The sequence below is a fragment of the Acomys minous genome (assembly GCF_964271855.1).
Source record: "Acomys minous genome assembly, chromosome: 14".
NCBI lineage: Eukaryota > Metazoa > Chordata > Mammalia > Rodentia > Muridae > Acomys > Acomys minous.
In genome coordinates, this window is record NC_140496.1 from 100132193 (window position 1) to 100147885 (window position 15693).

The 15693-nt window shown below is 44.4% G+C and overlaps 1 protein-coding gene across 1 annotated transcript in view; it reads right to left on the minus strand.

The window, feature by feature from the left end:
• The window catches only part of DNAI3 (dynein axonemal intermediate chain 3), a 60420-nt gene that overhangs the window by 30623 nt on the left and 14104 nt on the right, over positions 1-15693 (minus strand). The window contains exons 8-13 of the mRNA XM_084756371.1: positions 12134-12250; positions 10930-11120; positions 9853-9977; positions 6473-6562; positions 4316-4402; positions 2738-2866 (exon numbers count right to left, since the gene is read on the minus strand). Coding sequence (XP_084612497.1) covers positions 2738-2866; positions 4316-4402; positions 6473-6562; positions 9853-9977; positions 10930-11120; positions 12134-12250 — 739 coding nt within the window. The remainder of the gene's footprint in view (positions 1-2737; positions 2867-4315; positions 4403-6472; positions 6563-9852; positions 9978-10929; positions 11121-12133; positions 12251-15693) is intronic.

Sequence of the window (15693 nt, forward strand, 5' to 3'; positions counted from 1 at the left end):
GAGAACACTGAAAAAATGTAACCACGAAAAAACAGTCCCGTTTCAAAATGTGTATAAAAACCTAGCTCATTTACTTGCAAAATATACTCAGATTCAAACAGTAACCTCTGGGTTTGTCTCTGTTTGTCACTTGCCTATTTTCTGCCCACTGACACCTCGAGAACTCTTGACACCAAAGACCTATACCCGACTGAGACGGTCTATGGCAAAAACACCTTGTTAAAATATTGTTAATGCTACCATAGAGGTTTGGAATCTGGGTTTTAAGATCAAATACAGCGCTACTTGGAACTCTTTTCGTTCTTCATTCATGAAAGTATTTTATATGATTTTAATTAGGATGCATATAAATATGGATTCTCATATTTTTTTAGTTCACATGACCTGAATTTTATCTGCATATTCACAAATTATTTTAAATGTTTTTTAAAATGCAGGGGATATGCATCATCTCATTATTCACTAGTTTTACCAATTTAGGCTCTTTCACTATCAGCTGTTGAGCCAAATATAGATTTCAGGATACTGTTTAACTGGTAAGATCAACAGACAAGGGGCTAAGTCTCAAATAGGAAGCTGATGATGGCCATGTGCAGTAGCATGAACCTTTTTTTTTTTTTTTTTGCATGAGCCTTTTAAGTCCTGTTCTACATAGAGTCTTCCAGGACAGCCAGGACTAAACTCCAAAATTAAAAGAGGAAAATAAAAGAAAAAAGGAAGCTGATAGTGTCCACAGTCTAATTATTGGCACAACTCTGCAAGCACACAGGGACCTTCGGGATCCTCTCACTGTCCTAGAAGGTCCAAAGTCTCCAGTAACTAGTTGCTAAGGAGGCTAAAGCATGTGGTGTAACTTGTGAAGGTGGCATTCTCCAACGTGTATGGAAACATGATTAGCTTGATATGGTTCATGAGTAAACTAGCATGGGGCTTCCAGCAGGGCTGAGTCGGGAGAGTTTCCAGCAAGGTTGAGTGGGAAGGGCTGTCAGCAGGGCTGAGTGGAGAGGGCTATCAGCAGGGCTGAGTGGGGAGGACTTCCAGCAGGGCTGAGTGGGGAAGGCTTTCAGCAGGGCTGAGTGGGGAGGGCTATCAGCAGGGCTGAGTGGGGAGTGCTATCAGCAGGGCTGAGTGGGGAGGGCTTCCAGCAGGGCTGAGTGGGGAGGGCTTCCAGCAGGGCTGAGTGGGGAGGGCTTCCAGCAGGGCTGAGTGGGGAGGGCTATCAGCAGGGCTGAGTGGGGAGGGCTTCCAGCAGGGCTGAGTGGGGAGGGCTTCCAGCAGGGCTGAGTGGGAAGGGCTTCCAGCAGGGCTGAGTGGGGAGGGCTTCCAGCAGGGCTGAGTGGGGAGGGCTATCAGCAGGGCTGAGTGGGGAGGGCTTCCAGCAGGGCTGAGTGGGGAGGGCTATCAGCAGGGCTGAGTGGGGAGGGCTATCAGCAGGGCTGAGTGGGGAGGGCTTCCAGCAGGGCTGAGTGGGGAGGGCTATCAGCAGGGCTGAGTGGGGAGGGCTATCAGCAGGGCTGAGTGGGGAGGGCTTCCAGCAGGGCTGAGTGGGGAGGGCTATCAGCAGGGCTGAGTGGGGAGGGCTTCCAGCAGGGCTGAGTGGGGAGGGCTATCAGCAGGGCTGAGTGGGGAGGGCTTCCAGCAGGGCTGAGTGGGAAGGGCTTCCAGTAGAGCTGAGTGGGGGAGGGCTGCCAGCAGGTGTGAGTGGGGAGGACAATAAGCTGCAGTGAGGGCTGTGTAGGCATTACACCAGCCAGGCAACCACAGACCAGATTGACACTCCCCAACCCCCCACCCCTTTCTGGTTGTGTGCTGGATGCCCATTTCCATTGGATGTGACAATTAAAGAATCTCTCCCTCTACTGAGGCCACCCTGAGGATCTCAGAGATTCATCACTCCAGGGCTTTGCATCTTAAAGACTTAGAACTCTGTCCTGGTATCCTTGTCAACTAGTTCACAGCCTAGAGACAAGTGAAAGGAAAGCTTTGTTGGAGGAAGTGCCTAGATCCAGGTGGCCTGTGGCATGTCTGTGGGACATTGTCTTATTACTCGGTGCCTGAAGGTCCCGATCCATTCTGGGAGACCCATCCCCAGGGAGGTGATTCTGTAAGAAAGCTGGCTGAGCATGGGCCTGCGGAGCCTGTAATGATGGAGCCTGCAAGATGTACTCCTCCATGGTCTCTGCTGTGACGTCCCTCAAGGGTGGGCTTGGAAGAGAAGGCTGAATAAACTCTTCCCTCTCCTAAGATGCTTTCTGTCAAAGCACTCTATCACAGCACAGTGGGGATGTGAGAGCCAACTCCTAAAGCCCTATTACTATTTCAGGAGCTTAAAAAGCACGTTTTCTACACTAGCCAGGGACTGAGGGTAGCTCAGTTGCTACTGTGTTTGCCAAGTGTGCCCAGAACCCTGGGCTTCATCTCCAGCACGGCACACACCGGACATGGTGCACACATCTGTACACCCAACACTTAGGAGGTGGAGACAGAGAATCAGAAATTCAAGGCCTTCCTTGGCTTACACAATAATTTCAAAGCCAGTCTACCACACACAGGACACCGTCTCAATGAAACCAAACCAAACCAAACCAAACCAAACCAAACCAAACCAAACCAAAGCACACCAAATGAGTATAACAGAATTCAGGCTGAAGAGAGGGCTTGCTGCTTAAGAGCATTGGCTGCTCTTCTAGAGAACCCAGGTTTGATTCCCAGCACCCACACAGCCATCAAGACTCACCTCAAACGAGTCTGGCAGCCAGTGGATATCTGTGATCACTTTCCTGTGGCCGTTTTCTATGGAAGACACTGCACAGTGTCGGATGTACATTGCTTCTTTATTACTGTCTGGTTCAAGGAGAAACATAGGCTAGGGAAGAGGGGGAGGGGAAAGGTTACATTTAGGAGTCAGAGAGAGGACAGGTGAATTCTACTGGCTGTTCCAGTTAAAATGTAAAGAGCCAGTTAAGGTGGAACACAAATTAGTGTTTCAGTGCACCACATATTTAGTAACAGACTTGCCAACTCTCCCTTTCAATGTAGCTTAGTATCTAAGTTTCACAAGGACTGTGGACCCAGTCTATTCTTGGAAGAGCATTTCCATGGATACAGGGATGCATACATTCTGCTATCCCTCTGTGAGAAACCTGTGGATACTGAGACTAGAGATCTGGGGCTGGAGGGGATGTGTGACATGGAGGGTATGTGCTCAGAAGACACCAACTACTCTACCCACTACTGTTACTGGAATCCACAGTATCACAGAATCATAACTTTTTTTAGATTTAAAACTTATTTTGGTAAGTGAAGGCTTTCGTGGGACATGCCCCTTGGGCTAATATGTAGATATAAGTGAGTATATACCATTTGAGTCTTTCTGCTTCTGGTTTAACTCACTCATTATGATCATTTCTAGCTCAATCCATTTATCCACAAATTTCGGGAATTCCTTGTTTTTAATAGCTGAGTAGTATTCCATAGTGTATATGTACCACAGTTTCTTTATCCATTCTTTTACTGATGGACACTTAGGCTGTTTCCATGTTCTGGCTATTATGAATTATGAATAAGGCTGCTATGAACATAGTTGAGCAAATTTTCTTGTTGTGCGCTGGAGCATCTTCTGGGTATATTCCAAGGAGTGGAATAGGGGAAAATGGGAGGGAGGGAAGAATGGGAGGATACAAGGGATCGGAGAACCATTGAGATGTAACAAGAATAAATTAATAAAAAATAAAAAAAAATAAAAAAGGAAAAACAAAACAAAACTTATTTTGTATACGTGCATATGTATGTGTGTGCGCTTGAGCGTGGAGGTCAGAGGATAACTCATAAGGGTCAGATCTTTTCTTCCACTATGTGGATCTCAGGGACGGAAGTCATCAGGCATGGTGACAGGTGTCATGTCTCCCCCTCCACTCCCCCACCCCCCACTGAGCCATCTTGCTAGCCCATCGTAGCACATTTTCATCAGACAGTACTGTCACCCTTTCATCTTATACATGCGAACTAACTCCTGGAGAGGTGAGGGGCGTGCCCAAGCTAATGGGCTGTGAGGCAGCATCTGGATACCCAGCCTTTCCGTCCTTTCATCCTGGGGTCCTTCCACAAAAATCACTTCAGACAAAGTATTTGCCTCCTTCATAATAAAGTCAACAACAAAACCCGTGCTGGCTGATGAAGCTTGTTGTGTTTTTAGTGAACACCTCCACAGAAAGTGAGTCTTTAAAACCTTGGTGAATCTATTATACATGTTTTTGACAAACTTTTGAATGGAAACAAAGAGCATCCAGCAAGTGAAAACCTAGAGAGAGCCCACCTTGAGAACGGCCTTTTTACTTCTGCTGCCACCTGCCTTAACGTTTTCTATGCGATCTGCGTGTGCCGTGATGTCCCACAGGACAATCTGAAACAGAGAGAGCTGTCAGCAGAGCACTGTGGGACACAGGGGCCTGGGTCTGAAAGAAGCATCAAGCACCTAGCCGCAGCAGCAGCTGAGCAGACCCTTCAGAGCAGCTATTGAAGAGAATGACTCCTCTCCCTCTTGGGTCCCCAACTCTTTGTTTTATATATATACATCTGTGTATGGCCGGGCGTGGTGGCACATGCCTTTAAATCCCAGCACTTGGGAGGCAGAGGCAGGCAGATCTCTGTGAGTTCAAGGCCAGCCTGGTTTACAAAGCGAGTCCAGGACAGCCAAGGCTACACAGAGAAACCATGTCTTGGAAAACAACAATAACAAAAATGCTATCACTGAGTGAATAAGTGCTAAACAAGTATCGTGCACCTCCCGCGCTTTTGGAAGGCTTTGTCCCTTGTTCTGCTCGGAATATAGGTACAGCTGCTTCAGACCTGTGGGGGAGGGGGGAGCAGAATTTACCACAATTCTCAAGAATTACCAACAAACATCCACTCATGGGAGGAGACAGGCAGACAAACTGTCTTAATGGCCTCTAATGGCTAACTCAGAATTTGTATGTTACCCGGTGGTCATCCTTTAAAAAACAAGAAGAAAGTAGAATATACCACACCAAGCCAGGGCAGTTGTAAGTGGCTAAGTATCGCGTCAGTACACAAAACAATATGTTAATAGAACGCCACCGTTGGAGAATCGTGAGTGATTTTATTTAATCACATTCTTTTCCAAAAGACTTTATAAGAGTCATACCATTTTTGACACAAATGCAAAGGCACATTCAGATTTTCTTGGCTTGGGAAATGGCTCTGGGTCACTACTATGATCTCAGTAGCTGTTGAAAAAAAATCGAGATTTTTTTTTGTTGAAAATCGAGATATTGACCTGGAAGTTGTTGCTGTGTGAATCCTTTTTGTTTGTTTGTTTGTTTGTTTTGTTTCTAGACAGGGTTTCTCTGTGTAGCCCTGGCTGTCCTAGACTCACTTTGTAGACCAGGTTGGCCTTGAACTCACAGATATCCGCCTGCCTCTGCCTCCCACAGTGCTGGGGTTACAGGTATGCACCACACAGGCTTGCTGTGTGAATCTTAACTAAGAATTTTTCTTAGCCACACAGAGAAAGAGCAGATAATTATTTTATTAACTGGTACAGGGTCTCATGTAGCCCAGGCTGATGTCAAACTATCTATGTTGTCAAGGATGACCTTAAATTCTGGATCCTCTTCCATCCACCTCCCAAGTGCTGGGAGTAGAGGTGTTTATGCTATGCTCTGTTTATGCGGTGCTGGGGATGGGTCTCAGGGTTTTGCACATGCTGGAGACCATTCTAGCTAAATGCTACACCCTAAGTCATATTTCCAATAGTCACACTCACTGAACTGAAATGGCTTGAAGCTTAGATCACAGAATAGCTTTAAAGTTTTTTTTTTAATTTTACTTCCCTAATACAACAATATTGGAGAGCAGAATCTCAATATAGTATAAATTAGATATCTTAGAAGAAAACTAAACTAAACAAACACAGTGCCAAGCAATCCAAATTCAATGATATGTGTGTATGTCCCTGTGAACTTCTATTTGGGTTCTGAAATTCCAGGAATGGCCTCTTGGAGAGGCAATGATGCTTGCAGCTTGGTACGTTGCTTAGTTTTTTATTGTCAGCCTAACACAGACTAGAGTCATCTAGAAAGGGGGAACCTAAGAATAGCCTGGGTCAGAGTGGCCTGTGGGTGTGTCTATGGGGCATTTTCTTGATTGCTAATTGGTATAAAAGCCCCCCCCCCCCCACTGTGGGAGGTTCCCCTTAGGCAGGTGAGTCTGGGATGTATAAATAAAAGACATAGATTAGATTGAGTTTGGTTATTCAAACTGAATTACCCTATAAAGATTTCATGTTCCAACACTATGCCTGATGACTCTTTCTACTCAAGTCCTGGCCTACTGATTAACAATGTATGACCAACACTCCTTCCTTGTGCCACATTGAGCCATTACATTCTAAAGGTACCAGCATCAAAATTTCTTACAGCATTATAAACATCTAATGACAATTCCTAACTACCTGTCCATTTATACAGCCTCCAGCAATGATGTTGGGGTCACTCGGGCAGAATTCGAAGCAGAAGATGTCATCGGGGCTCTCCAGCATCAACTAAAGTTGACCCCACAAACCACAAAGGGGAAAAAAAAAGAGAAGAGAAAGACATATTAAATAATATAGAGATGGGTAGAAATCTAATTTTTTTTTTAGCCATCTATAAGCAACACACATTTGAGTTAGCCCTCAGAGTTAGACCTTTGGCCTGGAAGGTCCGTTTGTTGAATTTTATCATGGACATTAGTCTCACCTATGAGACTAGTGGCATGTTCTCTCAGGGTTCTAGTTCCTTCCATTACCCACCTAAGGGACACACACACACACACACACACACACACACACACACACAATGATTGGGGACATGCTATCATATTCCAAACAAAAGTATATGAAATTGGTGTTTCTGAAGATGATAAACTCTGTGGGGATAAGATATTTGTCTTTCTTCTCTACAGTATCTACCTAGGCATAGAGTGAGCAGTCAAACAGAAAGTTCTCGGAGTGGAAGAATCTGGAAGTAATGCTGGTAAATATTTTAAGTGTGTGTGTGTGTGTGTGTGTGTATGTGTGTGTGTGTGTGTGTGTGTGTGTGTGTGTGTGTGTGTGTGTGTGTGTGTTTCAAGACAGGGTTTCTCTGTGTAACCCTGGCTGTCCTGGCTGTAAACCAGGCCGTAGATCAGGCCGGCCTTGAACTCAGAGATCTGCCTGCCTCTGCCTCCCGAGTGCTGGGATTAAAGGCATATGCCACCATGCCCAGCTAATATTTCAAGTTTTAAAACAATATGAAATACAGAAGATGAAAGATATGTATGAAGGAATTGTTATGTTAACATTACCACCACCAAGCTGCATGGCTACTGTTTTCTACTCATAGTGCCCACAGTAAAGTTTTCCAACTGGACTTTTCTTTCTTTTCTTTGAGAAGGGTCCCTCTGTGAAGTCTTGGGGGTCCAGAAACTCACTGTGTAGATCAGGTTGGGCTCGAACCCACAGAGATCCTCCTGCCTCTTGTTCCTGAGTGCTGGGATTAAAGGCTTGTACTACCATGTCTGGCCCAACTGGATTTTACAACTGGACCTGGGTGAATTATTTTAGCTTACTGCACTTTCTGGATTTAGAGAGAGCTCTACTTTTGAAAATAAAAATACTAATACTATTATAGTTTTGATTAGAAAGTGTAAATCACTTGTATTATCCCTTAAAAAGTATCTACTTTTTTTGTGCTTATGTGTGTTTGTAAGTATGTGCCTGTGTGTGTGTATGTGTGTTTGTAAGTATGTGCCTGTGTGTGTGTATGTGTATTTGTAAGTATGTGCCTGTGTATGTGTGTGTATATGTGTTTGTAAGTATGTGCCTGTGTGTGTATGTGTGTTTGTAAGTATGTGCCTGTGTGTGTGTGTGTACGTGTGTTTGTAAGTATGTGCCTGTATTTGTAAGTATGTGCCTGTGTGTGTGTATGTGTGTTTGTAAGTATGTGCCTGTGTGTGTGTATGTGTATTTGTAAGTATGTGCCTGTGTATGTGTGTGTATGTGTGTTTGTAAGTATGTGCCTGTGTGTGTATGTATGTTTGTAAGTATGTGCCTGTGTGTGTGTGTGTATGTGTGTTTGTAAGTATGTGCCTGTATTTGTAAGTATGTGCCTGTGTGTGTGTATGTGTGTTTGTAAGTATGTGCCTGTGTGTTTGTATGTGCCTGTGTGTGTGTATGTGTGTTTATAAGTATGTGCCTGTGTGTATGTGTTTGTAAGTATGTGCATGCATGTGTATGTGTTCATAAGTATGTGCCTGTGTGTATGTGTGTGTGCACAGGTATGTGTATATGTGTGTGTGTTTGTAAGTATGTACACATGTGTATGTGTTGGTCAGAGGTTGATATCAAGTGTCTAGATCATTCCTCAACTTATCTATTGAGACAGGTCTCTCACTTGAACACAGACCCAGCCAAGACAGCTAGTTTAGCTATCTTTCATTATCCAACTTGCCCCAACATGCCCTTCCTCTGCCTCCAGAGCTCTGGGATTCCAGGGGTCACCACGTTAACACACTAATTGCATGGGTGCTGAGGACCTAAACTCAGGCTTCACTCTCATACACCTGCTTTGCCCACAGGGCCATCTCCACAGCCCACACTTGTCATTTTAATGCCATTCTTTAAAATGGAGGCAAGGAAAGTCATTTAGCATCCTAACAGACTAGACATTCGGCCACATTTCCAATGCGGAGTAGAGAAGAGCCCTCCAGGGCAGGAGCACCATAACACTGCCCTCTCTGGAGAGAGAGGCCAGCGCTAGTTTGTGGTGAGGGAAGTGACGGATGGACTAGGGATCTACCTCCCTGATCTGTGCAACTATAGTAAAACATACAGTAAAACCCACTAGAACAAAATGGCCCTAACCTGGGTGTAGTGAGGAAGGGAAGCTAGACCTCGTTAGGGAAAACCTTTATTCTGCAATAAGTAAGAACCTCAGGGGAATGGAATGCTGTTACATTTAAAAGCATTGAAATAATATAGCACTAACAGCTCCTCACTGTAGGAACTCTTATGGAATAGAAAATGGAGACAAAACAAACAAACAAAATTTAGCTGTGTCTGTGTGTGTGTCTTGATGTAGGGTTTGGTTTAAATGTGTTTGAGTGTGTTTTATCTAAAGTACTTAAAATTCGGAGAGTCAGAAACGAAGTTCCAAGTTTTAGACCCCCTTGCTAATGGGCTGCCATGGCAAGCTGGCGTTATGGTTCCCACTACTCTTCTATACAATTACTTTGACTCACTATCACCCCTAGTGGTGATCCTTAGACTTGAGCATTTGAACACCTCAATATTTAAACAAAGTCCATTAAAGAGGTGTGTGTGTGTGTGTGTGTGTGTGTGTGTGTGTGTGTGTGTGTGTGTGTGTGTGTGTGTGTGTGTGTGTGTAGGCTAGAGGTCAGGTGTTTCCTCGATTGCTTTTCCACCTTATTTTTTGATTCACTGGACCTGAAGGTCACTACTTGGCCTGAACTGAACGGCCAATGAGGCCCAGAGGTCCTCCTGCCACCTGTCCCAAGCACAGATGTGACAACCAATCTGGCTTCTAATGGCTTGTGAGGATCTGAACTCAGGTCTTCCTGCCTTCCTGGCAGGGATTTAATGACCAAGCCGTCTCCCACAACCTCAACAGCTTCCTTTTCTAAAATTAACTTGTCCATTATACTTTCAACACAGTATGAAGTTCACATTAAATGATGACAAGCTGTGACAAAGAAAATCTCTAAGAGTTTACAATGCTAGGAGACCATAAAATAATTTGCAGTTAAAATTTTCCTAAAGACGTTAAGTTTTCGGTGTTAACTTCTGCCCATTACCTGAGGGTGTATGGGGTCAGAGAAACTCCAGAAAAGAATCAATGATGGCTGTAGCAGCAGTTTACCCGAAAATTGGACCCTTTCTTCAAAGGAGAGGCGCACGGCCACCGACACAACTATGAGCCCTGGTTGAAACACAAGCACAAAGCAGTCAGCAGCCGCTGCCCACAGAGAGGCCAGCTTGTGCCTGTCACTGTAGCCGACTTCATGCACGAGCCACATGCCACGTGGCCCTGAAATGTAGCTGCTCCACACTGAGCATAGATGGTGTACTTGGAAGGTTTGGTAATAAAAAAAAATTAGGATTTTTAATTTTATTTTTAAGTGTGTGTGTACGTGTGTTGTCTGTGTGGGTATGTGCACGTGAGGGCAGCATGACTGTAGGTTCCTTGGGGACCAGTAGGAGGTGTCCGATCCACTAGATCTGGAGTCACAGGTGGCTGTCAACCACCTAATGCGGATGCTGGAAATGAAGTCTGGTCTAACTGTGTGTTCATAACCACTGAGCTGTCTCTTCATCCTGTGAGAAATATTTTTTTAGAAGAAAAAGGCCGGCGAGGATGGATGGAAGGGAGAGAGGGTAGAGACTTCTCTTTTTGTGGCTGCACCCAGATACACTGCTTTTCCCTTAGCTGTTGAGCTCTTTAAAGGTGTCTGTCCAAGCCGGATGTGGTGGCACACACCTTTAATCCCAGAACTTGGGAGGCAGAGGCAGGCGGACCGCTGTGAGTTCGAGGCCAGCCTGGTCTACAGAGTGAGTCCAGGACACCCAAGGCTACACAGTGAAACCCTGTCTCACAAAACAAACAAAGAAACAAACAAGTGTCTGTCCAGAGCATTGGGGGAGTCTGGCAGGCCCCAGGGAAAGACAGACTCTTCATGCTGCGCCAACAGCAAGGTGACCTGAACAAGTCTTTCCCCCAAGTGCAGGTGTGGAAAGCACTTGCTTGGCACGAGCCTGGCACTTGGTAAGTCTTATAGGCTTAGCTAAAATCAATCTCATTTTCAGTTTTAAACATTAAAGGAAGGCTTTATCAAACTCAGCACTAAAGAGAACCGTCAGCATCTCTTCCTCACCATAGATGGTTGGGTGCCACGAGACACAGGTGATCATTTTCTCCATGGTGCTGTGAAGGTCTGTAAAGGATTGGTACTCCTTCAGGTGGGTGTCAGTCTTGTCCCCAAAGGTGCTTTCTTCCTCCGCAAGGTTCTTCCAGTCATCAACAAATATGTCCATGATTTCATTTTGCTGCAGGGCTATCTCCACACTGTTCCATCGAAACAAAAGCAAATACAAAAGCCGGACAGCATGCTGGTTATTAGCATTCAGAGACACTGCAACTGTTACCACAGGGATGGAGATGGCCTGTGAGACGTACGTGCCCACGAGGACCGGTTGTTATTGCTTATAACCCCAAAGCTGGCGCTATGTGAATTCCCCTGGGCATTTCTCTCACAACTTTCTTCTTTGGGAAAAGACACTGCACGTAGGTTTATTTTAGACAAACAAAATTTGGAGAGAAAAGAAACTCACTTCTTTGCAAGTGTTTGCTCCCAGCCCGAAATCATAGTTATACAAAATTAAAAATATTAAATAATGCTAAACAGTTTTAAAGTAGGAAGTAAAACTAATATTACTATAGGGTTCTTCTTTACACTAGCCAGTGCTGTCCCAGTTCTTATGTAAGTTTTCCTCTTTCCTTTAAGGCTGGGTTCTCTTTCACTTAAAGCTTTGGGAAGGAACTACAAGAGCCCCTCCGTGTTAGATCACGGGCCAGGCCTCTCCGCATCTCTCTCTGTTAAGAAGCTGTCCAGCTACTCCATGCTGAATTAAAGTCACGTGATGGGAAACTTCCTTTTACCCCGAGAGGTTATAAGTAGTCAGACCCTGCTTTGTGCACAGTTACCTCCAGCCTCTGTGTAGAAGTGTTTATAGATTTTGTGTTTAGACTTTTGTCCCGCCTACAGTCTGTCATGTTCTAGCCTCAAGCATTTTAGATAAGCAATGTTCAACTTTTAATTGCTAATTTGAAATAAGAAAACATCTTGGCACACTTGGTTGTTCTCTCTCTCTCTCTCTCTGCTTGGTACAGCCCTGCCGTGAGAGGCCCATGATAACTTAGCAGGAGAAAGGCAGCAGTCACTGCGAGCACTGTCTGCACTGACCACTGTTTTTACATTTCTAAGTGTCACACATGAAGCTGCATCTTGAGACCCCCCCTTTATTAAAAAATAAACATGTGCATATCATGTTTAAAGTTTTAAACACATACTTTCTTACCTTGTGGACACATTGTTGAGAAAATCAGCCAAAGACTTTGATTGTCCGAGGGTTTCTTTTTCCTCTTCTGAGAATTCTCTTGGATAATACTGTGTAGTAGCATTTTTAGGAAATGTCCTAATATATAAAAGAAAGTTGAATATCAAAACTTGGATCAGAAAAAATTAAGTACAGGCTATGCCAAGTTCAAGGTCTAATTCTGAGGTAGTGGTGTTAGAATATTTATATCAAAGTATTTTACCTTAGTATAGTTTTTGTTTATCGTAAAATCAATATTGATTACTGAAGCTTGTAAGTATATTTTTTCCAATGTAATAAAAAGAATACTTGGGAGCTAACAGGAAGTGGGGAAAACTGACAAGAGGGCTAAAAAGAAAACATGGTCAAAGTGATTATATCCTTATCAAGCCTGGAGGTAAATCCAGCGCATATATGTTAAAAATAGCGTTAGAGGGTCTCATGTTGTAAAGTTTTATTTGGAAATCATTTAAAAGATTTAAAAGTTGGAAGAAGGATGTAACTATAAAGAAATTCCTATATAGCCTCTACTCATATTCCATATCTAACATTTGTCACATTTACTTAAGTATCTTTCTCTTTATGTTGATTTTTGTAGCATTTACTCCATTCTCGGTGCCAACTCCCCTCTGGTCTATGTGGGTGGCATAAGTCTGTGTGCGGCTCATTGTTTTTCAGCTAGGCTGGCTGGCCAGCAAACCTCAGCAGCACTCCTGCCATTGCCCGCCACAGTGTGAGAGGTACAGGCGTGGGTGCTGCTGAGCATGGCTACTTACGTGGGTGTGAGAGTTTGGGACTTAGGTCCTCATATTTGCACATCAAGTTCTCTTACCTTACAGAGCCACTTGTCTCTCTGATCCTACATTGTGTGTATTTAAACAAGCACAATCCATCCATTTCCTTAAGTGATGTTTGGCAATGGTGTCACAATTGGGAACTGTTACTAAAATCTAGTGGTAGAGTCCAGGGGCTGTTATATACCATGTAATGCACAATAAAACCCTCCCGTTGCAGAGACTTACTTAGCTTCAAGTGCCAACCACAGTGAGACCCTGCTCTAGGAACACAAAGTTAGGTTATTACATTAGGGCACTAATGGCATCCACGTCAGTGGAGACATGTTTTTATCTGGTTGGCTGGCTCCCACGGCTTGCCTTCACTGTGAACCTGTTTCACTGTACTCCTGGCTTTGTCCTTGGTCTCTCTCCCTGTGTGAGCCTTGGATCCTAGGCCACCAAGCTGGGGGAGGATGGGTGGCATCATCATTATCAGTGTGGACTCTGACAACAGGCTGTCTGGCTTGAAAGCTTGGTTTGCTCACTAGCCATGAGACTTTGGGCTAATTATTTACCCTCTGAGAACCTGTTCCCTTGTTTATGAGTAGAATTCTTCTTCTTCTTCTTCTTCTTCTTCTTCTTCTTCTTCTTCTTCTTCTTCTTCTTCTTCTTCTTCTTCCTCCTCCTCTTCCTCCTCCTCCTCCTCCTCTTCTTCCTCCTCCTCCTCTTCCTCCTCCTCCTCCTCCTCTTCCTCCTCCTCCTCCTCTTCTTCTTCCCTGTGTAGCCATGGGAGTCCTGGACTTGCTTTGTAGACTAGGCTTGCCTTGAACTCAGAGATCCACCTGTCTCTGCCTCCACGAGTGCCAGAATTACAAGTGTACATCACTGCACTGGGCTGTGAATAGAATCCTTTAAAGCATTGCCGAGTCACTCTCAGGGTGTGACATGTGAGTATGTGCAGAGCCTTGAAAAGAGTGCCTAGCACGCTTAAAGCGCTCAATAGAATCTTGGATATTTAACCCATGTTTACTGAGAAAGGTCAGTGCATGGCTGCTGTGACTGGCAAGTGTAGCTGCCAGGCAGAGAGGGGCAGACAGCATGGAGCACAGTCACCAGAACAACGCGTCCCTCCTCGCCTACACAGGGATCCGTGGCAGAAGGTGGGGAGCAGTGGTGAGTTAGTAACATGAAACCTGACAGACTTGGGTTCACATCTTATTTTCACCTTTTAAGTTCTGCCCTGAAGGCAGAAATAAGCAAAAGAAAAACAAAAATAAAGGTATTTGTGGTTTTATGAAAGTAGCAGCACAATCAGGAGTCATTCTTACGTATTAAAGTGATTTGTTCTTTTGCTTTTCAGCAAAACTATCTGTTAGTACTTCAGTTTAAACTATATTCTAAACTAAGCTCAGAGTTTTCGTGTGTGTGTGTGTGTGTGTGTGTGTGTGTGTGTGTGTTGACTTTCTGTATCTGTGTGGTGACAGGGTGTGTTAGGCAAGCAGGCTGTCATGGAGCAGGATCATCAACTGAGCTTTTGTTTTTAACCCTTTTTTTCTCTTTCTCTTTTTTTTTCTTTTTTCTTTTTTTTGCCTCTGACTGTTCACTTGTAAAATGAAGACAGAGCCTCCTCACAGACCACTGTGAGGACTGGTTTGGTGTGTTAAAATAACACCTGAAATGGCAGGAACAGCACAAGCATTGAATTTCACCTCTTGTTTGGGACAGGGTCACCCTCAAATCTTATGACATCATCCGTCACAGTTTTGCATCTGTCTTCCCCATTCCTGTGCCTCTCCTAATACCTACATATAATGAAACAATGCCGACATTTTCTTAGTCATCTCTATTTGAACCATTAGAGTTCCTTTTTAAAAAATTGAGTCAAGTCCTACTGTTATTTATCTCATATTTATTTCCTCTCTCCAGAAAAACAGTTCTCACTATTTTTGTTGGTCAGTGTTCCTTGAGGGTCAAGATGTGGTCAGTCCTGGGGACAGAAGTGGATACACTTCAGTCCGAGTGATTTAGAGAATATTATTACTACTTACTAAGGTGAGGATGATTCAGAAGGCCCCAGGCTTCAGGGTAGAAAATTAAGTTTCCTTTGGCATTTGAACTTGAGATACCTATTAGACAGTCAAGGAAACAGTCGGATACATGTGTGTGGAGTTCAGGAAAGAGACTGAGGATAGGAGTGTGGATTTGGGAGTCGTTAGCAAACAGATGGCAGGATAAGCCACACCAGGATAAGTCCAGTTAGAGACAGGACAAAAACGAGATAGCCCTGGGGCCCTCGAATGATCATGAATGGAAAACTGAGACTTAGAGAGAGTTGCTAGCAAGCTAGGAGAGGATCAGTTCACTGTGACCACCAGTCACACTGGAAAAAGTAATTCTAGAAAGCTAAGCAGCGGTGTGCTCTTAAACACTGCTGGGAAGGGAAAGGAGAGGGGATCTGGATATGGACAATTGAGTTAGGAGATCAGGAGCCCTGGAGAGATTGCTCCGAGTGGGCTTGGGGCAGAATGGTAGATAAGAAAATGGAAGTGGCTGTGTGGTGCAGTGTGCGCAACTGCCATGGAAGAGAAATCAGGTCATAGGTGGAGCAGCCAAGCTACTGTTTGGTGGTTTTGAGGATGGTGCTTTTTGTATGTACACATCTCCTTTCTCCCCCATCTTGTCTGTTTACTGCCACCACCCAAATTAACACTGGCCACATCTTGGCTGGTTTAATCATAGTTAGTTCCTACTCGGCCAGTCCCTTCA